The sequence below is a fragment of the Siphateles boraxobius genome, unplaced genomic scaffold (assembly GCF_051911475.1).
Source record: "Siphateles boraxobius isolate OS27281-9 unplaced genomic scaffold, OSU_SipBor_1 9, whole genome shotgun sequence".
Taxonomy (NCBI): Eukaryota; Metazoa; Chordata; class Actinopteri; order Cypriniformes; family Leuciscidae; genus Siphateles; species Siphateles boraxobius.
In genome coordinates this window covers 25,943,995-25,969,315 of record NW_027509219.1, presented here as the reverse complement: position 1 = coordinate 25,969,315, position 25,321 = coordinate 25,943,995, and the positions used below count along the sequence as shown (strand labels likewise).

Sequence of the window (25,321 nt, the reverse complement as noted above, 5' to 3'; positions counted from 1 at the left end):
GCTATATTCCTCCATGCACCCAGTATTTAAGCAGAAATTAATATAAACGTGCGATTATTCGACTAATTGCTTAAATGAATGACTACAAGTCGAATAGAAAAATCTTTTGTCTATGGCAAATCTAATCAAGTTGACTTTATTTAATTAGTAATTAGTATCCAGCTCTTAACATTAAATTAGTTAAGTTAACAATTAGTTAATGAACTAATAAAATAATAAAACAAAGATTAAAAATTAAGATGCTAACTATATATTTCTATATAGCATTGCTTGTTCCACCACACAAAGGACTGTTATTAAGGTGACAATCCGTTATACATGTGAAGTGTACTGTATCTTGAAGGCTGTTGTATTGTATTGTATCTTCTGTTATAAAGATGAAGATTGACATTACGTTAATTAAAAAAATAAGCACAAAATGTTATAAAAAAATAAACAACTTATGTTCTGTTCGATGTTATGACTACTTTTTGAATTTTGTATAATTATATCTCTAGGTAACGAAGATATATTAACAAAAAATTCTTAAATATTATATATAAAACGCACACACATACAAATATATATATATATATATATATATATATATATATATATATAAAAAGGGCACCACTGATCAATTTTGCCCGGGGCCCCCACTCAGTGTTGGTTCGCCTCTGCAGATACTCAATAGAGACACAGGTCTCTGGCTTGATGAACTGAAGAAAATCCTCTTTAGGATCAATAAAGCTTGTTTGTCTCAGGATCTGGTGCGTTTATTTGTGTAAGCGAGAAAAATGGTGTCTCCGCACCTGTGGGTGCATGCAAGGTATTTCTAAGGCTGAGAGGTTTTGCTGTACGTTTTTGTGTGTCCCTTACACACACACACCTGTCTGAGCTATCACTTTCACCCAGTCATGATGATCTGTGGCGGAGAGATTCTTCATGCCCTGTCAACATGCCTGGCAACCGCCACGGCAACAAGGCTCTTCGTGCTGCAGGCTTCAGTGGCAGCTGCTGTTGTCCTTTTACACTCCTGAGTCTCTCTCTTACTGCAGTCAAACCAGCCAAGATTTCTCACACACTAAAGCTAAGTTCTAATTGTCAGAGAGTGCCCTGGGAAGTGTACTTCAGCATCCAAAATTTAAAAGTGAGCTATCCTTGTGAACACTGCATTTGGATCCTGTAAACTGAAGCCATATGCTAATTTCTCTCTCTTGAGCAATCTTTTACTAAATGACACATGATATTAGTAGTTTTTTGGTCTTTTTTCCACTTCCACTGATATAGAAAAGAAAGGACAGGAAATGATAGGAGAAGAAACCAACACAGATAAATGTGTTGGAGCATGTGCACTAAACACTAGGTTACCTCTTCAACCTTTCATATATGAAAATCTTCATTCTACTATATAAATATTTCAGACCTGAATGGTAAAATTAAATTGTTTTGATGGATCTGTTAATTGCTGAGACAAGTACTTTCTAATTACTTGTATTTAGTTTAGTAGAGAAATATGTCTAATTAGTTGAGAAAAATATGTCTTTCAAGGAAAACAGGCACAATTAGTCCAAATTAATCATGTAATCATTTGAGTGTTGTTGCAAAAGTAATAAAACTTCAATTCCATAAATTACACTTGTCATATCAATTCAAATTCCAATTGGATGTGGCCATGCACAACTCATGCATTGAAACGGAGTCAATTCTTTAATTTTACCCAACTCTGTGTAGACATACATGTGTTTGTCCATGGCTAGATTAATGACCAGGACATGAAGGTCATGAGATGTTGTAGTCCAGGAGAACATGAACTGCCCCTGTGGGAGAGTTGGAAAGGTCTGGAGGGCAAGAGCACCACATCAGTCTTATAAATACTCACTTTAACAACTAACACCTCTATAAAGCCTAACATACTCCACAGAGCATACCAAAACGTGATTCACACCAAGTGTGACACTGCAAAATGACAACTCATCGAAATTCCAAGTAAAATAAGATACGACACATCAAACGTGTTCTGTTATGTTTGACTGGTTTCAATGCTTTGCACAGCATTTTTTCCCCTTTTAGGACATAAAAATTACTTTATACATTACTAAAGAATTCTGAAAAAATATTTCTCAGTTTCAACAAAAATATTAAGCAGCAGTTTTCACATTAATAAGAAATGTTTATTGAGCATCAAATCAGCATATTATAATTAATTATGAAGGATCATGTGACAATGAAGACTGGAGTAATGATGTTGAAAATTCAGCTTTGCCATCAAAGGAATAAATTACTTTAACATTTATAAATATATAACCTGATCAATTTCTCATTAATGCAATTATCTAATCAACCAATCACATGGCAGTTGCTTCAATGCATTTAGGGGCGTGGTCCTGGTCAAGACAATCTCCTGAACTCCAAACTGAATGTCAGAATGGGAAAGAAAGGTGATTTAAGCAATTTTGAGTGTGGCATGGTTGTTGGTGCCAGACTGGCCGGTCTGAGTATTTCACAATCTGCTCGGTTACTGGAATTTTCACGCAAACCATTTCTAGGGTTTACAAAGAATGGTGTGAAAAGGGAAAAACATCCAGTATGCGGCAGTCCTGTGGGCGAAAATGCCTTGGTGATGCTAGAGGTCAGAGGAGAATGGGCCGACTGATTCAAGCTGATAGAAGAGCAACTTTGACTGAAATAACCACTCGTTACAACAGAGGTATGCAGCAATGCATTTGTGAAGTCACAACACGCACAACCTTGAGGCGGATGGGCTACAACAGCAGAAGACCCCACCGGGTACCACTCATCTCCACTACAAATAGGAAAAAGAGGCTACAATTTGCCAAAGCTCACCAAAATTGGACAGTTGAAGACTGGAAAAATGTTGCCTGGTCTGATGAGTCTCGATTTCTGTTGAGACATTCAGATGGTAGAGTCAGAATTTGGCGTAAACAGAATGAGAACATGGATCCATCATGCCTTGTTACCACTGTGCAGGCTGCTGGTGGTGGTGTAATGGTGTGAGGGATGTTTTCTTGGCACACTTTAGGCCCCTTAGTGCCAATTGGGCATCGTTTAAATGCCACGGCCTACCTGAGCATTGTTTCTGACCATGTCCATCCCTTTATGGACACCATGTACCCATCCTCTGATGGCTACTTCCAGCAGGATAATGCACCATGTCACAAAGCTCGAATCATTTCAAACTGGTTTCTTGAACATGACAATGAGTTCACTGTACTAAAATGGCCCCCACAGTCACTAAATCTCAACCCAATAGAGCATCTTTGGGATGTGGTGGAACGGGAGCTTCGTGCCCTGGTTGTGCATCCCACAAATCTCCATCAACTGCAAAATGCTATTCTATCAATATGGGCCAACATTTTTAAAGAATGCTTTCCTTGTTGAATCAATGCCACGTATAATTAAGGCAGTTCTGAAGGCGAAAGGGGGTGAAACACAGTATTAGTATGGTGTTCCTAATAATCCTTTTGGTGAGTGTATATATATACAGAGGCGGACAGAGTGCACAGCTTTATTACTTGAGTAAAAGTACAGATACCCCTTGCTAAATTTTACTCAAGTACAAGTAAAAGTACTACAGTCAGATGTCTACTTAAGTAAAAGTACTGAAGTACTTGTTTTTAAAAGTACTTGAGTATCAAGAGTACAAGAGTACATTTTCTAAATATTGCATTACTACTGCCACGGTGCTTACATTTATGTACAGAAACGTCCTACATGGAGTTATGAAAAATGTGAATGTTAATACCTTGGAGAATGTAAAAGGAATTGAAAGTAAAATCAAGTCGTTTTCATCTTTTTACCATGTTGCTTTATTCAACATTTAAGAAATTTCAGAAAATTCAGAAAATTGAAATAGTCTGGCGAGGTGGGGCCACGGGTTGGCACATTCCCGGGACGGACTTGATCTTCATCCATTGTTTCGTCTCTTATCTAAATCTGACCATGGAGTTGACTTAGGCGGAAAGCTGAAGGTGATTGCTGATAGACTGTCCCAATCAGTGGCGCCTGCACAATCCAATCACGTTTGAGGGGGAAACAACACATTAAGGGGTTTCTGAGATTTTTCTTTTTTCCTTTTTTTTTTTTTAGAAGTAGTAACGGGTAATTACGGTTATGGATAGAAATGTAGCGGAGTAAAGAGTACAATATTTGCCTCTCAAATGTACTTGAGTAAAGTCATGAGTACTCCCCAAAAATTATACTCGAGTAAAGTACAGATCCCTCAAAATTTTACTTAAAGGGTTAGTTCACCCAAAAATGAAAATTAAGTCATTAATTACTCACCCCCATGCTGTACCAACCCCGTAAGACCTTCGTTCATCTTCGGAACACAAATGAAGATATTTTTGATTAAATCTGAGAGGTGGATCACTGCTACATAGGCTGCCTGAGGGAATGAAACTTGACGGCCCAGAAAGTCATTAAAGAACATGTTTAAATATTCCATGTGCCTACAGTGGCTCAACTATAAGTTTATCAAGCGACGAGAATACTTTTTTTCAGAAAAAAAACCCCATAAATAACGACTTTATTCGACTATTCCTTTTCTTCCTTGTGGGCCTGAGACGAGAGTTCAAGAGATTTCCACGACGCATGCTCTCTCCTCATTTATTGTTCTCAAGATGAACGAAGGTCTTACGGGGTTGGTACAGCATGGGGGTGAGTAATTAATGACTTAATTTTAATTTTTGGGTGAACTAACCCTTTAAGCACTGTACTCAAGTAAATGTACTCCGTTACTGTCCGGCTCTGTATATATATATATATATATATATATATATATATATACACAGTTATAATACATTTTAATAATATTTCACAATATTACAGTTTGACTATATCAAATAAATGCTGCCTTAGTGAATATAAGACACTTCTTTCAAAAAACCCAAACTTTTGAACAGTAGATGAGATGTATAACTACAGCTGATACCAATTACAGTGGAGAAGCAAATTTGCCAGCATGTGCCTCATTGCCTTTTTCTACAAGGCTGTCATCCCACTCCACGAGAATGACAGTGCACTTCTTTGTGTAACATGGACTTCAATTAGATCATGATTGCAACCCACTGTTTGCCGAGTCAAAACACCACCTTTCTCCAGGAAATATTTTAAAAGCAGCGTAATTGCCTCCATCTGTGTCAACTCAGTGATTATATTCAAATGCTTTAGCAGCAACGTACACACACGAGAGAAAAGGGTAAGCGGGAGGGCTATAGATTCAAAGAAAGAGTAATGGGGCTTATGACTCTCTGTTCTTTATACACATACTGTAGTTGAACTGCAAAATCGAGGAGAAGCCTCATTTTGCAGTCCATTCACTCGTAACAACGGCAGGGCATGACAGTTTTCTCCTACACTAATGCCTCCCTCCCTTTTGATGCCTGGTTTAACAGCGTTGACATTTGCTGATGAGTTTTCTTTGCAAACAATGACTCCGTCCGTCCCACAAGTGAGCGTGGTTAACATTTACTGGCTTTTTGACAACAGCGGCAGGTATATTTAGATTACACCCCAGTGTGAAAATTATTCAGTGAGCTTTGGGGTGGTCGACTTTTCAAAGGAATCTGTCAGGAGTTTTTGGGAACCGCAATTCATCAAAGCTAAATGATCCTTTGGGACTGTTTGCACAGTTAGCTTACAATGAACTGAATGAAGGAATAGTCTGAATTGGATGAATTTCCTAACTTTCTAACCTAATGTAATTACTATTATAGGTCTTACTTCCTTTGGCAAAATAATTCAGTCTGCTCCACCCCTCATATGACCTGAAATTTTACAATGAAAAGGATACTGTTGAAGTTTAAGGACCGTTAAATTAGCCGCTAATCCTGTAATCGATACGGCTGACTTAAAGGTCGTGACCTGTAAAGGGTTAACACCACATTGAGCTGAGATCAGGCGAGAGAGCAAAATGTCCGCCCAGGCTGGAATGTAAAAACTCAAGCTATCCTCTCTCATGCTAGCATTTCTCTCTTTATACAACATGCACTCAGCATTCTAACAACAAACAAGTTAATTGTTTCAAGCACTGTTGACGATTTCTTGAGCAAAGTTGTTGCAGCTAGTGTAGTCATCATCCATCATTACGCAAGAATTCAAATTCAAATCTAAACTGAGAGAGAGAAGCAGAAAGATAAAGCCAAAGAGATAGGCCCTCGAAATGCAGAAAGACAAGTGGCTGTTGGCGGCCATGTCTCGGGCCTTTGAGGGCAGGCCTCACAGGTCAACTAAATTAAAGCGTCTGATGTCTACATCTACTTTGATCAGCTCCTCTTTGGAGTATCAGGCAAAAGGAGAGCTGACATTTTGAAGCAGATCGCTAAGTGGTTGGTCAGGGCACAGGAAGAGCAGTCACATCTCTAATTACGGTCCTCACACTGATGAACAAAATGAGAGAGACGGAAGGAACTGCCTGATCGGTTACTCAAACACCAAGGTGAAGTGAAGGTGGAAAAAAGATACAGAGATATATTTGGGCAGTAATATCATACAGAAGTGTCCAGCAATGTGACAAGCCATGTACTATTAAAACTGATTTTTTTTCTAGTAGTAAATCTAATTACTATGGATGCAGCTTTTATACAGCCTCATATTAATGACTTCAAAATCATTTTAAAAACTCATTTGTCTCACTGCAGGACCACTTAATAGGGTCATAATGAACAATCAAATTCCCACCTTTAACAAAAAATCTTGATGTATCATTAATTTTTTGTAACTTTTTTTTTTTTTTTTTAAATCAAAACTTCCTAAACCAAAACTTCCTAAACAGTGAAAAAAACCCCCAGCATTAATTGGAACTAAAACATTAAAATTACTCATTCTGAATTAAATTACGTCTGTCACTAACATTATAAGTGGACTTCAGGGAATTGTTTTAAATGAAATTACCTCTTTAAATGAGTTGCAATCCACCTTGTTTTTAACACGGATGTAAGCTATTTGCTGTGAATGTGAAATACTTCTTAAGTTATTTACAGGACTTAAAGCAGCTAATGAATGGAATATGCAATATATGCAGAATATGCAAATATGAGCTACAAACCAGTGTTTATGATTACAATAATACATTAAAATAATATGATAAATTAAGTTTCCAACATAAATCATCAAAACAGACTGTTTATGTACAGCTATAATAACAAACTGGCTGAGACTGGAACCTTTGCATATTCCATATTATGTTACAACATTCAAATAGTTAGAAAGGGAAGGGAAATTTTATTTTTCATGTAGAAAAATAAAATTTTAATTGAACTATTGAGAAAAAAGATATTGATGTACCATTAACACACTTCCTTTCTAAACCGAAAACATCCCTAACAGTACAAAAAGCATTTATTGAAAAAAAGCTGCTATAAAAATAATTATTACATCTGCTTTGCCAAAAGAACAACAAAATTACTCGCATAAGTAGAAAAATTTATGAAATGACCTCTTAAATCGAACTGAAATTGGCAAAATGGTCATTTACAGTATAACAATAAAAACGATCAAAAATACCTAAAATCTTGATGTTGACAAAAAAGGTTCATGACATCCGTCAACTTTGTTTGTACCGCAGTTGTAAAGAGTACTTGTTTTTGAGAAAGTCAAAAGTAAATTTACACTATTTGTAAACCAAGAGACTCAGAGTGAAAGAGTGAGGGAATGAGAAATCACTTCTGCAGTGCAGGCGGGAGCATGTCAGAGAGTTATATCAGCGCAAGGCCTTTGGGAATTGCAGCAGTGACGGTTCTGTGACACGGGAGACATCAGAGCTTGCTCTCTACATCACTCACGGGCTTGTCTGCGCACCCAACCCCACCCCAGACACTTGCCCTCAGTCATGGGCTCCAGTTTGTCTGACAACCACCACCACCACTCCTCCATCTATACTTGCTTTACTTCATCTCTCAACCATTTTGTGCTCTGCATCTGCCTCGTTGGTTTATGGATCCCACCCTTCGTAATCATTCAGCCAAGCCCGAGTCACAGAGACGAGATGAAAATCAATTCTTTTCCTCTGCCCCCACATGCACTGACCACTTTTCTATCGTTAAGTAGAAGCTGTTAACATCAGCCATCTAAGCCCTGTCGGACATGCAAGCGGACATCTGGGGTCATATGAAGTTCAGTCTTATCCGGGTGATCTCCATCACTGAGGCTGCCCCCCGAATCTTCTGTCTGTAACCCTCCCAGCAGTAGATGAAAGCCAGTCACCAGCTACTAACTGTGATGGATGCAGTGCTACATCCTCTAAACTGCCCACTTCTCAACCCCTGGCCTGTGTCTCTCTGCACTGCAGGCCCAGGAGAAGCACACTTGAGGAGCGTGATGGATGTAACGCGCGGTCTGCTGATCAAAGCCTTGCAGGCAAACACTTATTTACACACGACTTATTACAGATGAAGAATGAGATGCTTTCCATGCAAGCCCCCAGTCTAAGAGCTACTAGAGAGACACCCAGCCTACCAGACCAGCTTAAACCAGCATGAGTTTACATGCTGATCATCACTGGTTTATGTCAGTTAGTGCTGGCCTATCTAAATCTAATATTCCTCAAAACAAGATCAATTTACTCTAGAAGCAACACTACATAAGATATTAAGACTTGTTTTTGTAGATTATTTTAATAAATGTTTTGAACATAAGCTTATTTTGTCTTACTGCACTGGCAAATGTTTCACTTGTTTTGAACTTGTTTATACTTAAAATAAGTGGAGAAAAAAATCTGCCACTACAGTAGTAAGACACCTGCATTAAAGATACAGTCGCAGAAAACATGCCTTAATATTTAATGCAGTGTTGCTTCAAGTAGATGTATCCTGTTTCAAGGATTTCTAGACATTTTACTAGAAAATATGGCGTCAGCAATTCTGCACAGCAGAAAAATAAGCAAAAAAGAAGGCAGAAATTCTACACAGCAACTCTTATATTGGGTAAAGTTAATTCTGAAACAGAATTAAATATTTGTATCAATACTTTCAATACTGATAGGTAACACTTTAAAAAAAAAGAGTCATGAGATGTATAAATGAACATTAATGTATTATCTATAATAAACATTAAATTAATTAAGTATATAATTTATTTATTATTAGTTTATTATTAACATAAATAATATGAATAATTATAGATATATTAATAATTATAAATATTATAATAATAATTATATATCATACTATATTATTTCAAATGAATCTATATTTATGAATGCTTTAAAAAAAGGGTTGTTTGATAGGTTAGCTCATGATGATGCATTAATTAATTAAAAATAATTGAATGCAGGTATTTTAAAAGTATTTGCGTTGCAATGTTTTGAAACATAAAACTTCCATTTTTAAAAAAACAAGCATAAGTTTGTTCTAAGAAGATCTAAAAAAAAAAATAAAGCTCTCTTACATCACATTATTCATGCTGCTGTGACAGAGCTACCATTTTTTCCCCTGACTTACTGATCTTCTCCATTAAGAAACACATTAGCAAATACAGCAGTTGGCCCCACCACCCCATTACTTTCTGGCTTGTGCACCACAACTGAAACAGGGCCTGGAAAACTTCAAAAGCTCCTGATGAGCAGATTAAAATCCAGCCAGGCAGACATGATCATTATGCAATATTTATACATCCGAGTGTTTGTGGCTCACAGCAGATGAGCGAGGTCTCCTGTGGTGGACCCAAGATTAACATGCACCAATGCCTGTGCAGAATCAGCGGTGAGATCAAAGGGGTTCTACATCGACGGAGTATTTCAGACTGAACGATTGATTTGCTGCGATGAACCCCACCCAGATAGGTTCACCCAGAACTCGAAGCTGTTCCAAGACGAACATAATCGGAGATGAAAGGGGAACTATAAATAGAAAGCGTGAGTTGTGATCACCACGCACCCAAACAGAGGCTCTTGCAGCAGAACAGAAGCTCAAAATGGGGCAGAAAACGACGGCGGCTGCAGGTCTGATGGGACGAGGTGAAAGAACGGGAGGTCACAGCATGAAGAGTTTTATTTTTATTATAAAAATGTACTCTTACCGTCGCAGTCGCCCAAGTGAGAAGTGTTTCCGTGCTCGACGTCTTGCTCGAAGGGAAGCCTGTGGTGAAAGAACAGTAGTAGAAACATTCATCAGCAAACCACATAAACAGGCCATAAAACTGCACCGTCTGAATTACAGTAATGCCTGTGTATTTTTTCTCTCTCTTTTTCTTTGAAAGAAAAAACACCATTTTAAATGCTGTCTTGAGGGGTAATTCTAAAATGTCTTTTTTTCTGGTCTTTTGCTCCTCTTGGCTTTGATAATAAGCAATATTGCAAATTAAAAGCCAGTGCAGGATGTGTGCAGAAACTCAATCTGTGCTCGTGATCAAATCTTGTACACACAGAGGCATCACAGTGCTCTATTAGAGATGTTCTGTTACCTTAAAGCCACATTAATGAAGAAAAATGACTGCAGTTGACTCACGAATGGCTTCCTTCCAACCGCATAAGTTAAACAGAGGAAAGGCCGAAGGCTACGCACAGCAGAAGCGTGCATTGGGGGACCAGCCTCTTTCCACTACGTCGGCAGCCCAGGACAACAAGGCAGCCAGGGGTCTTTTACTGCCAGGGTCTTAGTTTTTCTGAAGATACGTTTACACCCGTGTGGTTAAGCGCTTTCTGTGAAATGTCTATAAAATATAATGTTTCTACAAACTGCAGGCGCAGAGCAGTAATCTCCAGAACTCCTCTGAGAGAAGAAGATGGCTCTTTTTTTAATACTATAGCGGTAAACCACCCCGAGAATTTAAATGAGCACACGGATTCCTTCCCGCCGCTCTCCTGAGGATGAACATTAGCCATACTGTAGAAATTGAGAAGCACACAAAGACAGATAAACAGCCGACAGAACGTCCCTAAACTTGTTTTGCATATTCACTGTTTGTGTATATTAGCAAGTGGCAGTAATTAGAACTACGTCTGTATCGTTTTTCCGCTGTGAAATTCAATTGGTGAGAATTTTTCAGCATTATGCGAGACAGAATCGATCGACAGGTTGACCGTCCTTGGTAAATCAAATCAGATCCAGTCAGAGAGGTGTAATTGCATAACGGCGCTGAGGTAAAACGTCTCCAAGTTTTGATCTCAGAATACCGGCAGACAACCTGTATTTGCACACAAAACTCAATAAAACTGTCTCTCTGAGGACGGATATAATTTCACAAGTGTATTTAAACAGAGGCACAACACAAAAAGTAGTATTTTTTAGATGCTTTGTCTGAAGATGGAACTCTTGTTGTTTATGTAAGAAGACGTTATGTTATGAAGTACATTGTCGAAACTCACCTGGTACCTGCACGGAGGAAAGAGCAGGTGCTTCCTCTGGTCCAGCCGCAGTAGGGATCCCGTGAGGCGATGCAGTTTCTGTGAAAAACAGAAAAAAGAATGAATGATACCCCTACAGCGCCAGACTCTATGTAGTTTAATTCCGCTGGATTTCATCCAAGTATGATCCACCTGGTTCAGTGCACACATTAGATGTGTGACATGTGTTAGTGCGCCTCACTGGGCTGCACCGATGGCCCATGGGCACAGACACAGAGCACGGGCTGGTGCCTGTCCCTGACCAGTGATCACAGAAACACACAGCTATCCTAGAGCTGAAAGCTATAAAACAATTGCTAGAATTGTACTTAAAATGACAAATGGTTCAGGCACTAAATGATGTCACTAGTCATGTTAAATTTGTATTTTAGGGGTAGTTTTAGGTTCTGGATTAGCTTGAATAGCTTTACTTAACAACAGTATCAATGAGTCAATGGGAGGTTCCCAGTTACATAGCAGGGAAATGTATGTATGTGTGGGTTTGTGCACAAAAATTTGCAATAAATAAATAAGGCAAACTATAGCTTTTATGCAAATTATATGCAAAAATGCATATAAAAACAAAAAGCTCACGAAATAAAGATCGTAAAATTATTAATATTTGTTGGTTCCCCCTTGTTTTTGATTACAGCAGCTATTATATAGGTATAGACTCTATTCGCTTGTTGAATCTGACGTCACGTGTAATCATTTTCGGAATTAAGCGCTCTATTAGATACCAAAAGCAAACAACACACAGTGCTAATATATACGGTACACTCACAGTATGCTGTAATACTACCGAAAAATCGATTTCTATATAAAAAAATCTCAGTTGGCCAGATAGTGATTCGTCTTTTATAAATCTTTAAGATCGTTATTGTTTTAGAAATTACACGTTCGATTTCCAAACAGATGCCCCATACTGACTTGTCCTCAAGCCCCTTCTTAGTTGTCTTTGCAACTTGGGAGCATTATCTTGTTGAAAAGCAACATCTGATCATTCCTCGTTTAGATAACTTTTCAATTGTGGAAAGCAAGCCATTCTGCAATATTCTCCAGTACTCCAAAGCATAAGGATTTGACATTTCTGTCTTCCAGAACATTATTTATGCAGATTATGAGCGAACCCTTTCGCACTACAATCACACTGGTGTGATCAGTCTTGGCTGGTCCCTGGAGCGTACGATCACACCGGTGTGATTAGAACGGTCAGTGCATCACGTGATCAACTGCTAAATTCAAACGTGCTTTCGCGCGTTGACTGGCGCTGAGCCAGAGGCCGACGCACTCAGTGCTGTCATATATCACAATTATTGTGTTTTCAACCACATAATGTTTATTTTAGGTTTCAGACACTTACATTCACATAAGTACTAGCAAAACAATGATTTTGAGTTTGTAAAAAACACACTGATGTCTATGGAAGCAGTAATAATAATCATTTCCATTATAATAAGACAACACTTTTATTCATATCAGATACACATTGTGTAAGTAGCTTTACATTTTACCCTATTCTTCTCCCAGTTCACCGGCCATTTACTTTCATGTGAAAGTAATGTACTTACAGGTGTTTTACCATTCGTTGTAAAACTGTGGACCTATTTTTCCAACGCCTCACAACCGGAGATTCTTCCAAAAACTACGATAAAAACCTGTTGGAAAGCATCTTTTGCAGCGATTTTTGCGTGAGCATATCAGTGCACACCCAGACCACTCGGTGAGTTTCAAGTCTTTGTAAACTAAAGTTTAATGCGTTTATATTAATGATTGTTCCAATGCACCTATGAAACCATTGTATAGGTGGGGGGGTGCTAACACAAAAACCTAAAATTCTCGGGACAGCAGCATGTGTCCAAATTTTAATCTTAACCGTTCGATTTCATCAGAAACGATCTTAAAACAGGGCTTTACTTGTAAAACGCCGAACTTACACTTTAAAGTGACAAGTTCTAAATAACGGTCGCCTTGAAAAACTCACGCTGGGGGGTCAGAACAGAATATTTTAAACTTACGTGTGAAAGGGATAAATGACTTTTCAATGTAGCTCATCAATACCAGCAGCTAAAAAGGCTTCCCACACAATGACACCTCTTCCTCCATGCTTCACTGTGGTAGATGCATTTATTATTATATTTCTCACCAGATTTTCGAAGACACCACTCTAGAGCATCACCATGCAACTCGTGTTTCATTGTGATTCATCACTCTACACAACTTCCCATTTTCTGCCAAAAACTTCATTCTGTCTTTGATGTTTGTTTTTTTGAGACAGCAATGGCTTTTTAAGTAGTGCATTTGCTTAAATTTTGCTAATTTCCTGACCAATAATTTGTGGTTAAGACAATTACAAGCTTAGTGTTTAGCCATTCTGGGAGTGTGAGTGTGTGTTGGGAGTGTTTGTGTGTGTATGTGTGTGCGTGTGTGTCACTTACTTCATGCAGCGGGAATAGAGCTGGCAGCGTGCTACAGGCACTTTGATCACGCAAGAGGGAAAAGCCAGTAGGAGGCTGTGACTGATGCGGTCCAGCGTGAGAGAGAGCAGCTGCCTGGCCTGAGGAGAGACCGTCCCACACCTGGAAAAAACACGGTCCAAATCAATTTGCAACAAATTAAAAGAGTGCAGGGAGAAAGTCAAACACAATTTACACAGAGAAAACACTCAAGCACAGATTGATACAAAATTACCTTAATAAAGTCTAAACAATCAAGCCCAACGCAGTCTGATAATGTCACACACACACACACACACACACACACACACACACACACACACACACACACACACACACACACACACACACACACACACACTATTCTTTTAACACATTAGACATTGGACCTACAGTAAGTTATGAAAGTTTGCTGTCATCTTGAAACTAATATTGTTAAAGATCATGAAAAATTTCCACCAAGGCCATCTATCCATTAAGATACCAGCTTGTTATATGTGTCTAATGAACCGACACTAACTTTCACCCTCTGAATGAAAAATAGGATTAGAGGCGTAAATGGCTTCAAACAGAAAACGCGCGTCGTATTAATGCAATTTCATATTAATGTGTTGACACTTTGTGCTTGGCCTCAGTAACTAATCAGATTGATATCTGGGAGTCTGGCAGCTGCCCACTCCTCTGTGCTTTACACTTAATTGGCACTTACCACTTAGAGTATCTCTTTTGCACTTGACAAGCTGGCTTGAAAGCACATTTGTTTGTATACATATGAACACATACATGACATATGGTTATAGAAACGTTTACTATAATGGTCTCAATAGCAGTGGAGATATCATTAGTACTTTATGCATCGGATCGGAGTAATGAGCCACGCTTACCAAAGGCCATGAGAAAGGAGATCAAGCTCACTTCAAAAAGTCATTTCCCTAATCAGCATTTTAGTGTTATTTTACAGAAAGAAAAAAAAAAAAATTTACTTAAGCAAAAGGTTATACAGACTAGAAAATCTACGTTGAAAATATAATTCAAACAATTAAAAATGTATTAAATTAATTACATTATATGGCAAAAATGAATCTGAATAATCACACACACCCATATACATATATATATATATATATATATATATATATATATATATATACATACAATATGTATATACAAACATGCACAAACACAGAATGATCATATAGGTGAATATTTATATACTGTGTCACTAAATTAACACATTTAATTGACAGGCCTAGTTGAAAAATGCGTAGTGAGTGAGAAAAAAATGAATGAATGAATCATTGCAGTCGTACAGCTCCTTTTTTAGGCAGCCCAAAAAGTAACGAAAGAGAGAAACAGGAAGAGAACAGAGAGAGGGTGAGATAAAGAGGTGCCACTGGCAAGTTTAAACTGATTTACGAAGAAAAAAGCTGGCTGTCTTGACACATGCGAGTAGGAGAGCGAAACGTAAGAGATGAATATGAACCACTGCTATAGTTAGATCACAGAAAACAAGCGAGAAAAAGACTATTACATAGACAAAAGCCAGACAACTTACACAGAAGATACAAAGACAGCGAGATAAAAAGGAAAGCGTTTATAAAAAGAGACCGACATGAATTAACACCCAAGCACACCATCCTAATTGTGTAATTGTTTGTTTCGCTACAGTGTTTTGATCGATATGGAGGATGACAGAGGCATTTTTGAGCAGTTTCCGTCGGTCGCGTCCTCCCTGACCCTGTGCGTGTCAAATGATTTACCTCTTTACCGCCGTGAGATGAGAGATGGCAGAGGTTATGCAAGGCCAGCATGATCGGAGCCTGATCTGATTACTCCATCTACACTCCTCGGATTAGTCTGTTTCCCGCTGCGCTAGACAAAGCTAGCACTGTCAAAGCCGCCATTCTCACCACACACACACTCCTACTCTGATAAATTGCATGGACATTTTTAGTGATTCGTGCTGATTCATGTTTTATCAAGAGTCTTTGTTTTGTTTAGCTAATTCTGTGTTTGGAAATTAATACCCTGCAGATAGGTTCACCTAATTTACAGCTTACGTTTCTGCTTTAGACTAGAGTGTAAAAAGTTTCCCGTTTTTTTAATAAGTGGTATAGAAAGTGTGAATGTGAGGAGAAACAGAATAAACAGCATTTTGTCTGTCTGGATCAAGATGCAATTAGCACAATGTCCATGGAAAATTAGTTTTGCTTGCAAACTCCTACCACCTTCAGCAAGAAATAATGACCAGCTAACGCCCCATCTGTTTGCATGCTGTGGCTTGTGATTCTCCACCAATATACAATCACAAAATGTCATGTTTCAGAATTAACCTCTACCTGTCTGGGTTGTAGCCTTCCAGTTCCTCGAGGAACACATTGCTGTTCGTCACAGTGTTATCCCTGTTAGGGGTAACGAGGAATTTGAGGATGGTCCCTCGGCTGGAACCCAGGAAAAGGACTGTCTGGTTGCCATAGGGACCGGCGTTTGTGTCCACCACCATTTTGTTGAGCTGATATCTGAAAGCAACAGAAGACAACTTAATTCATTCTCAAATGAAACCGAATGTGGAAGAGAGGCATTAAATTGTAAACCATAACCTGCTGCCAAAACAACAAAACGCATAAATCCGAAAAGCAATTTGCATTGACAAACTGGCATATCTTGAGGAAACCAAAACTGCACTACTAGGATGATTCAGCTTTCTAAAATAAGACTCATCTCCTTGAGTGTTTAAAATGACACAAACAACTTGTCACCATAATCTTGTTGTGCCCTGTGGGATGCTGAGAAACCCCAGCTGCTGGAACCCCATAGTCAGAAGACTGAGATTGGACAGATACTAATGCGAGCAGACGACACAGGCTGGAACTTAGAGAAGAAAAGCATGACAGGTGGAAGTTAGCAGCTAGTGTTCTTTTGCTTGAAGTTTTTGAAAAATCCAGCTAACATCAGCTTCTGAATGTATTCAGAATTTGCTGGCCCAAAGTAGTCTAGGTGGTTGATGGACTACCAGATGATGTGATTGAGTTCGATTTGTTAGCTCAACTAGAGCTGGTACTCCACTTCAGACCAGTGACAAACCAGATACAATGTTCCTTGTGTGACCTGGTTTTAACAGTAGACATCCTGGTCTAGGCTGCCTGAGAGAAAGTTGTCCTCACCTGACCATGGTCCTAACAATCCATGGTCTCTGACCGAGCGATGGGACGGCTTCATCCATCAGCGGATGGGTCTTGACAAAAGTTAGCATATCATCGGGGAAAGAGTTGGAGGAGTTGAACTTCGTGCCTTGTACGGCACAACCACCTGGCCTGAGAAATTCATAAACACAGCACATTATTATAAACTTTCTCTCTGCAGGTTGGCATTTGAGGACATAAAAACACTCTCAAAAGTTATAAATGTCATTTCATTCAGTACCTCGGTTTGGGCACAACCTCATCTGGAACAGGTGTCCATATCGACTCGGGCGATTTCTGCTCTTTAAATCTTCCATCAAACACTCCGGCCAGCTGCTCCATGTCGAAAGCACACACTGCAGAGCCAGGAATACTGCAAAAACATGGCACAATGTTCGTATTATGTTTCCATGATACTGCTATGTGCTGGAGGAGGCTTGCAACACCAAATGGATTTCATTTATCACTAACATGTCGAAAACACATTAGTTGAGAGCCTTGAATAGGTCCATACAGTGGGTAGTTGGGCAGTCATTTCAAGGTAAATAGAGCAGAGAATATTGTCCAGAGCTGTCACAGGAAACCTTGGGTGACAGCAAGCTCTTCCAGTCCTTGACCTTTTCCTCCCACTGAGGAACTATTCAAGAACGCAGCAATACACAAATGCAACCGTGACAAATGCAACATTCTTGAGTTTCTCCAACAATAATACAAGTGGCTCAATAGAAAGCCACATGATGAATCAGAATTCAACATGGCCAATACTCATATATAGACGGAGCACAGGGTCATACACACAAAGACAAAACAACATTAGGGTAACACAGATCACACTAAAATAATGCAATACACATTAACTAAACAGAAAATGTAAAATAAAACATAATAAAATGTATATTAATGAAAACAAAAAATAGAAACTTAATTATCCATATGAAATATATTCATATGTCTTGTCAAGCAGGGAAAGGTCTTTGGGAATGTCCTTCTACCGTGTAAAATTACATAATTCATTTTTTAGTTTTTACTTGCAAAGTCCAACAATTTACATACAAATGTAAAATTGCATGTAATTCGAGGTTTAGACCATTTCGTTTTTTATTGTACTGTATTTTACACTTAAAGTTGTCCAATTAACAGTTGATTTATTTTAATGTATGTGACTGTCTGCATCTTAAAGAAATTTAATTATACTGTAATATGGAAATAATTCGTTTTTATATTACTAAGACTTGGAATCAGGGACTTAAATCAACCCCTAGCAATTAGCATCTTCATGCCATGAAAAAGGAATACCTTAAAATGTGTGGTTGGTCTTCTTATTGCATCTCTTAATGTATAATGTTTCCTTCTTGAGCATCAGTGAATGTTTTCACCTTTTGTAATAATTGTGTGAGTCCCTCAATTATCCTCAGTGTGAAAAGATGGATCTCAAAATCATACAGTCACTGTTGAAAAGGATACAAATATGCAGAAGATGCTAGAAATCAAAGATTGTGCAGGACCTGGAGGATTTTTCTGAAGAACAGTGGGCACTGATGAGGACAAACAAGGGACTCCATCAACCATCACAAAACATAAAAACAGTCGTGGATAATCCAGGAAACAACACACAGCATTACGATTCAAGTATATGTAAACTTTAGAACTGGTTTATTTGTGTAAATGTATCTTGTACACTCTTAAAAATAAATTCAAAACGGGGAATTTGTCTCAAAAGGGGGTTTTCACAATGGTGCTATAAAGAAACATTTTGGGTTCTCAAAATAAACTTTCATTCATTAGTTCTTAAATTGACCATTTTTTTCTTAGTGTGAAGAAAAATTGAATAATTTAAAGAACTTTTTCCACCATAAAGTACACTTTTCCACTTTAGCACAATGGATAGGTTCCATGGATGGATAGGTTCAAAGAACTTTTATTTTTAAGAGTGTGAACTATATGTAAACATCTGTTATGTGAAACAGCTTATTCAGGACAACACTAAATAAATAAAATAAATAACATGCTATTTTTATGATCTCTCTTATTTTGTAAAAATTTACAAAATCTTGCATATTCTGCAAGGGGTATGTAAACATATGACCAGAACTGTTTGTTTGTTATGGACTTTTTGTAAATCTTACACATCTCAGTTTCTCCATACAGCAATTTTTATGCGAGATCTCAAAATGCACATAAAAATACATGAATGGAAACCCAAATAGTGATTGCATCTCTCTCTCTCCTCCTACTGCAACACTGAGCTTCGTTCTCTAAACTGTCCTGAAGTGATTTGTCTCTTGTGAAGTGACAGCTTTCAGCACTTAAAGACTTTCTTAAGAGAGAAGAGAGTGTCATACAGGGTGAGTCAGTTCAGTTCTCGTTTACGCCCACTTACTCTCTCCTCCTCTACTTCCTCAGATTCCTGGCACTGACACACTTTATAAGTACAAGCCACAGCTGTATTCTCATGCATCCTTGACACAGGTGAGTCGTTCACTCCCTCTCCACCGCTCTCTTGAGCTCTAAAAGCTCTCACAATCTTCTTGGTGCATACAGTAAGTTTATCACCCAGGATTCTATGGGCTATGACTCTGAGAGATCGGGTGGGCAGGTTCAGGTCTGGATGGAGTGACACCCAAGCTGACCTGGCAAAATCACCAATGCTGATCTGGGCTGCGTGGTCAGTGTAAACCGTGCTTGAGTATGGCTTGCTGGGGTTGGAAGGGAATTAATGTGAGAGTCTGTAAAGCTCAGGGGCAGAAGCAAGGATAAACAGCTGTCTCCAATAGCATTGTGGGACACATCTGCAACATGTCCACTGGTTTGCAGTGGGTTTTAGTGTGTGTGTGTGGGGGGGGTTTAGTGTGTGTGTGTGTGCAGCTGAGAATGACCTACTGATTGACAGAGATGAAACCGTTCAAACGGTTCAGCTTCAGCATTCAGGCAATTTTCTGACAAGACCTCATTAGGCTCATATCAGCCTGAACATCAATGTCATCAGTCTGACACACTGCAGACCCTTCAAAAGGCCTGACAGGTGAACAACTTGCAGCATTGGCAGAACATGGCTTTCTCTTTATTAAACAGAATATCATAACTTACGCATTCTTGTTTCTTATAACATTTCTTTCACATACAAACTTATTTTATACACAAACATTGTGTATATTTTCTAAAACAATTTTGTGCTAAACTATTATTGTTTATTATTATTTACTTTTATTATTTTTGTTGCATTTTATGAATAGTTCACAAAACCCCACCATTTATGCTACTGTATCTTTAAAATATTAATGTAATAATCCAATAAACTCAGTTATATTGACTTACCTGAACACTGAATAGCTCCTGATTGTGACATCAATATTATGAAGATTTCTAAATTACCAGTTTTAGTTTAGTTTACAAAAATAGTTTGAGTGCAATAAAACATTTTTACTAATGATTTTAATTGTTCTTTTTTCTTTTTTGAATGGTTTGCCAACATTTAGAATATAAATATATAAATCCATGGTAAAACTTAAGCAACCACAGTGCATAAAATATTAAGGCTTGTTTTCAGAGTCATATTTTGTCTTACTGCACCAGCTGAATTTTCACTCATTTTTCACTTGATCATATTTAAAACAAGTACAAAAACTGACAGTGCAGTAAAAATACACTCATAATAAAAATAAAATCTCTCAAACCAAGTCTTAATATTTTATGCAGAGGTACTTCAAGTATATTTATCTTTATCTTCAGATATTTGAACTGGAAAAAAAATCTGTTTTCCATAATGTGAAAAATTTGGAATGAGGCCGAGTAATTGATGACATAATTATTATTTTTGAGAACTATTACTTTAAAAAAAAATTGTACTGTGTATATAATGCAATGATTAGTAAAGGAAATCTGATTGAATTACTGTATTGTCTTCCAGTTTAAACAGAAAAGTTCCTCAGTCTCTTTCTGTATGTCTCATCTGGCAACTCTGTCAAAACGCTTCTCTGTTGCTCATTCCTCTTTTTCCTCTTCACCTTTATGAGCTCTCTCTGTCTCCACTCTCTCTTTAAAAGTCCCTCAGCTGCCTCAAACCCGAGTGTGTGCCTCTCCAGCAGATTCTGGCCTTCTTTCATTTCCCCCTTCAATCTGAACTCAGCATCCTCCTCCTGCATCCACCATGATCCACTGAGAGGATGATCTCACCTGCAGCCTCTCATTTACAACAATCTCACTTCATCTCTCCTGCCCTGCTTGGAGCCTCAACCTCACACCTCGAAGCATCGGGAGCTCGAATGAGATGCAAACACCTCTGCTCTGTTTCTGTGAGAGTGTAACCAGTCTTCTGTACGGAGAATATTCTCAAAAAAATACTTAATATGTATGAAAGCTCTTTAATGTTTTATTGTAACACATTTTGTTCACCAAAGAATCATCTTCTTTTGAATGCTAGTGTACTATCTAGGAATGACCCAAGCCATGTCTAGGGATAAGAGATCTTGGACACTGTGGTGAGCTAAGATTTATCTTGAGCTCATAAACAACCATATGCAAGCCCTGGAAATCATCCTCAACACCATAGCACATGCTTTGACTCTATGCTTTGACTCATGTGGGCAACGCAAGTCCCCCCCCCCCCCCCTTTTCTTCCCATGATTTCATGTCATCTACTACAGTCCATGTGCATAAAACAAAGGGCAAAAAAGGAGAAAACTGTATTGATGCTTTATACAGCAAAGCATAATTGAGAGAAATTATGACTCATTTTTCCAGTCTTGGTTTCAGGAAGTAATTTTCCCATTCATTTCCTCCAGGGAGATTTAAAAACATTCTTCAATAAAGAATAAGTCATGAACCAAATGAACCATCTCTGAAATTAATAATAACATTGCAAACTTTGATTTGAAGCAAAAAAGTATATACCAGTCTTCGAAAGTTTGGGGTCAGTAACATTTTTTTTTAAAAGAAATTAATACTTTTATTAAGCAAGGGCACTTAAATGTAATCAAAAGACATATATATATATATATATATATATATATATATATATATATATATATATATATATAATAAATTATATTTAATTTTGAACTTTCTATTCATCAAAGAATCCTGAAAAATGTATCATGGTTTCCACAGGAATATTAAGCAGCACAGCTGTTTTCAATATTAATTTCAACATAAAAAAAGGTTTCTTCATCAAATCAGCCTTTTGAATAAGCAGTTATGTATAACTTAAATCAGTTAATTTAAATGTTAATCATATGTCACATTATTATTGTTTTTACTCTATTTTGATCAAATAAATGCAGTCTTGGTGAGCATAAGAGACTTCATTCAAAAACATTACAAAATCTTACCAACGTTTGAACGGTAGTGTATATGAAAATAAAAACCAAGCAAAGTACAAGAATACAGGACAAGACTCTTTTATGAAGGAAATAACTACTTATTCTATTAAGCATTACAAATTAGGGTTATTCATTCAAATCCCTACCAAGTACAAGCAATTGTGACTCTTGGCTTGGCTTATTTGGAAAAATATTTGCATGAATATTTAAAGTAAGATTTAGAATTTAAATCTGCTCATGTATAAAAAAGATCAGCTTTTATGAGAAACCAGCAAGATGTTCAAAATCCACAGAATAGCCCTGTAATCACTCTCCATTCACCACTGACTTTTAGACAATCTGCACTTTATTACAGTCCTTCCCATAATACTTATACCCATCTCAACCACATCCCAGAATGCCCTCCTCTTATTCCCATAGTCCTCCCCTGCTGCTGCGTCTGCCACGCACTAACCGGTCCTGGCAATTTGTCTGAGAGCTCTTTAACAGACCACACATCCTCCCGGCAGGCTAGCGAAGCCCCCTGCGCTGTTTATTGAGGACTGCAGCTGCAGACGGGAATGCTTGTACAGCTGGACGCTCCCTGCCACTGCACCTCGGTGCTCCATCTCTTACTGAGCCCGCCGTGGATCCGTGCCCTCAGGATAAGAGGGTAGGAGAGGAACCCTGGCTCTATAAAAGCCAGATGATAAAACCGTTTTTAACTCTAGTGAAGGAGAGGTGGGGGAAGACGTGGGCTATTATTGACCGCCTCATTCATTCGTCCTTGAGTATGCCCCCCCCGTCCACCCCCACCCCACACACATATACTCATCCTTCATCTTTTTCTCTTCCCATCTCGACCCCCCCCCCAGAGCAGCCATTAGCAGGCTGAGATGTTATTAGACTTGGCATTTGCTGAGGTTTGGCCCATGCTCTGACATAAATACACATTTGCATGCTGGGAGTCCTGCCCTTCCTCCATCATTTAGAGGGTGCTCTTTGCTCTTCATTTTTCGCACACATACAGGTCTCATAAAAATATTACAAATCATGCACGCTCTTACACACACTGAGGACAAGATATTAAATTAATTTTCTACTGATGTAGAGTCTGAAAGTCATATTTCACTTTCAAATAAAAACAAAATCATTATACATCATTACATTTAGACCTACATTATACATCATGACCTTTGCATTCATCTAATGCTTACTCAAAGTAAATATTTAAAAACATGAATGATTCAATATAACTGTTATATGTAATCTTTAGTAAATCTCAATAGGAATATACTGTACAATATACTTCTGTGATTGCTAAATTCACGTGTGGCATTACATTTTTTAAAAACATTTTATTTTACATTTATTTCGAATTTTTCATTGATTTAGTCGACATATTCAAAAGTTTTTGGTCAGTGTGATTTTGTTTTTGAAAGAAATTAATACTTTTATCAGCAAGGATGATTTAATTTGATCAAAACCAAAAGTAAAGACATCTGTTTATAACATCTGTTTATAAATTTCTAACAGATGCAGTTCTTTTTTTTTTCTTTTTTTTAAACTTCTAGTAATCAGATAATTCTTAAAAACATTAAAAAGAAGCACACCTATTTTCAATATTGATAATAAGAAATCATTTCTAAGGGATCATGTATATGCTGAAAATTCAGCTTTGCCATCACAGGAATAAATTACATTTTAAATCATATTAAAGTAAAAGCAGTTATTTTAAATGTGAATAATGTCACAAAATGTTTTTACTGCATTTACTGATCAAATAAATGCAGCCTTTATGAGCATAATAGATTCTTTTTCTTTTTCCTTTTTTTATACAATTTTGGCTGAACCCTTTAAGCACTGCAGACACTCTCATTCCTTGATCACACACACACTGGTAGAAAAGTGCATACATAAACCGTTTTCTCTCAATTTTCTCTTCTCTTCATTTCCTCTCATAGTAATGACTCTTTCACCGTCTTCACTCCCATCCCTTTTGACAGCCCTCCCTCTTTTCATGTTCTCACATTCTTTCCTGTAATTATTTCCAGCAAACTCCGTCAAAACATGCACTTGCTCCCTGATCCCAAAAATATATGTTTTGTTGTTGCTTTCCTCTCTAAGTGTGACATCTTGGTGACAGCCTGTCAGCATGGGAACATCTCCCCACATCAATTCCATTCCTCATTCATACATCAATATCTATCTTTTCCCCTTCCCGTTCTGTCACTGAGCCTCTCTACATGCCATTAAAACCTGCAATAATAATCCCTGCAGTGTCGCACCAGTGTTCTATATTCAGTGGTTTTTCACCCACAATCCCACAGGACGACCTAAACCCAGAGCGATTGTACCCGTTTCCCAGTGCTCTGCTGTTGCCACCAGCCTGTGATATTTCCAGCTCAACTGTCTATCAATGAGGCTGCTAATGCACTATATTTGGGAGTTTATCTCTTGAGATTCACAGTCTGGTTGGAATCAGGTGGTTCTTAGTCTTCTTTAGTCACATTTTCAATGTGAAGGTCTATATTGCAGCTTATTCAATCCAAGTGCTGCCCACTTTGTCAGAAAGAGGTCACCTATTCTATTCAATATGTCAGTGTTTTATTTTTATTTTTATAACCGTTTTCTTTTTGAATCTAGTTTAAATTGTAATTTCATCATTTGATGCAAAGCTGTATTTTCAGCAGCCAATACTCCAGTCTTCAGTGTCATATGATCCTTCAAAAATCATCTAATATGCTGATATGGTGCTTAAGTAACATTTCCTATAATCAATGTTAAAAACTGTTTAATATTTTTGTGGAAACAGTCTTTTTTTTTTTCAGGATTCTTTGATGGATATAAAGTTCAAAAGAACTGCATTTACTCAAAACTGATTTATTTGTAACAATGAAAACATAATTACTGTCACTTAATGATCAATTGAATGCATCCTTTCTGAATAAAAATATAATATAACAATTTTTTCTTCTTTTTTTAATCTACTGACCCTTAACTTATAAACGGTAGAGTAGGTGTGCTTGTCTATCTTGTTTACAGAATTTGCTATCAAGTGTT

At 37.7% G+C, this 25,321-nt stretch overlaps 1 protein-coding gene across 7 annotated transcripts in view; it reads right to left on the bottom strand.

Moving 5' to 3' along the window:
- Window positions 1-25,321, bottom strand: part of sema6bb (sema domain, transmembrane domain (TM), and cytoplasmic domain, (semaphorin) 6Bb) — a 150,518-nt gene that overhangs the window by 15,225 nt on the left and 109,972 nt on the right. For all 7 annotated transcript variants that reach the window (XM_077224157.1, XM_077224154.1, XM_077224155.1 and 4 more), the window contains 6 exons: window positions 17,203-17,334; window positions 16,944-17,093; window positions 16,119-16,298; window positions 13,762-13,902; window positions 11,306-11,383; window positions 10,018-10,076 (listed from right to left, as the gene is read on the bottom strand). In XM_077224157.1, coding sequence (XP_077080272.1) covers window positions 10,018-10,076; window positions 11,306-11,383; window positions 13,762-13,902; window positions 16,119-16,298; window positions 16,944-17,093; window positions 17,203-17,334 — 740 coding nt within the window. The remainder of the gene's footprint in view (window positions 1-10,017; window positions 10,077-11,305; window positions 11,384-13,761; window positions 13,903-16,118; window positions 16,299-16,943; window positions 17,094-17,202; window positions 17,335-25,321) is intronic.